We start from the raw sequence: 1,473 nt of genomic DNA, 5'->3' as shown, positions 1-1,473 counted from the left end.
ATTTATTATATTTATTATTATTATTATTATTATTATTTAAGCAGTGAAGCATACTCTTATAATAATAATAATAATAATAATAATAGTACATTAAAAATGTTTTCTGATCCCAGGATTAAATATATATTTTTTATTAATTCATTATATTAAATACTATTACTGTATATTAAAGCAGTGAAATATACTATTCAATTATAATAAATAAATAATTTAATTGTTTTCTGATCTCATGATTAATTATGATATGATAAGTTTTGTTAATATTAATATGAAACATTAATAGCAAAATCAAAGTTTAGGCAAAACAATAGAAAGACAATGTGTTGTTGTTGGATATAAGAACATAAAACAGGACATTTAAATCTAAACTTGTTTAAAAAATATGATATAAACATTAATAAATAACACATGAAAATAACATGAATAGAACAAGCACCTTTTTAAAATGATTTCCCCCATTTTTATTAGTCTTTTTAACACAACTTTTGTGTTTTCAGCTTCACGACTTCGCCAAACTCAACGACAACGTGTTCTACATCTACAACGACATCGAGCATTTTAAAGGAGAGCCCCAGAAGATCTCCATCAGCTGTGAAGAAGACATGCACGTCACAGAGGAGGTGTATAAGAGGCCGCGCTTCACCATGCCCTCGTACAGGTGCACAGAGCCGCCGGCTTGCATGCCGTCTTCATCTTATGCACGTGGTCTAAACGAATGTGTTTGTTCAGGTATTACCGTCTGCCTCTGCCGACGGAGGGCGCGCCGCTGGAGGACGAGTTTGATGCATTCGTGAACGTTCTCCGGGTAAGAGATTCTCCTGAAACCACCGACATGAACTGCATGACCTTTCTGATAATTATTCCGTGCATTGGTCAGCTGATGTCATGTGAATGGCATAAACACATCAATAGTTTTCTCGTGATGCAGTGATTAAAGCCTCTGAAGATGTTTGACGTCTTTGAGACGGTGGGATCCAAACACGCCAGAATCTGTAATATATAACGTGTTTAGATGGAAGGAAACGAGTTAATGGGATATTCTGGAGTCTGTAGATCATCAGACAAACACTCTCATTCAGTTACAAAACAAGAGTCGTTTTCTCTTTCTCTGCCCTTTTTGATGGTTTTAACCCTCAAAGACCGAGACTAAAAATAACTTGTTCTTAAATGTTTAATAACTTCTGAACCGCTAATCCTATCTGAATGCTTTCTGAGATATCTCATTTGTCTTATTTGGCTTCGTAGTGTACGTGATTACGTCATCACATTTTGACAACATTGATTCGTCTGAAGAAACCAATGCATTTCGTTCCTCTGAGCCAAACGGGAACGATTGTTGACGTTTAGTAGCCCAGATTGGTTCAAACCGTCCCAGATTCAACCAATAAACATAGGTTTTGGTCTTTTGAACCACCATTGAGGATTTTCATTGGAAATTTGAACAAACGCAAAGTGAAAGTAAAGTCTTTCGTG

The 1,473-nt window shown here is 35.2% G+C and overlaps 1 protein-coding gene across 1 annotated transcript in view; it reads left to right on the top strand.

Annotated features, from left to right (window-relative positions):
• LOC107709018 (paladin-like) overlaps positions 1-1,473 on the top strand; it is a 60,049-nt gene that overhangs the window by 25,283 nt on the left and 33,293 nt on the right. Inside the window, exons 6-7 of the mRNA XM_016513413.1 lie at positions 498-658; positions 730-805. Coding sequence (XP_016368899.1) covers positions 498-658; positions 730-805 — 237 coding nt within the window. The remainder of the gene's footprint in view (positions 1-497; positions 659-729; positions 806-1,473) is intronic.

This window comes from Sinocyclocheilus rhinocerous, unplaced genomic scaffold, assembly GCF_001515625.1.
Source record: "Sinocyclocheilus rhinocerous isolate Xijiao unplaced genomic scaffold, SAMN03320098_v1.1 scaffold1137, whole genome shotgun sequence".
Lineage (NCBI taxonomy): Eukaryota > Metazoa > Chordata > Actinopteri > Cypriniformes > Cyprinidae > Sinocyclocheilus > Sinocyclocheilus rhinocerous.
This window is presented reverse-complemented; position numbering and strand designations above follow the sequence as displayed.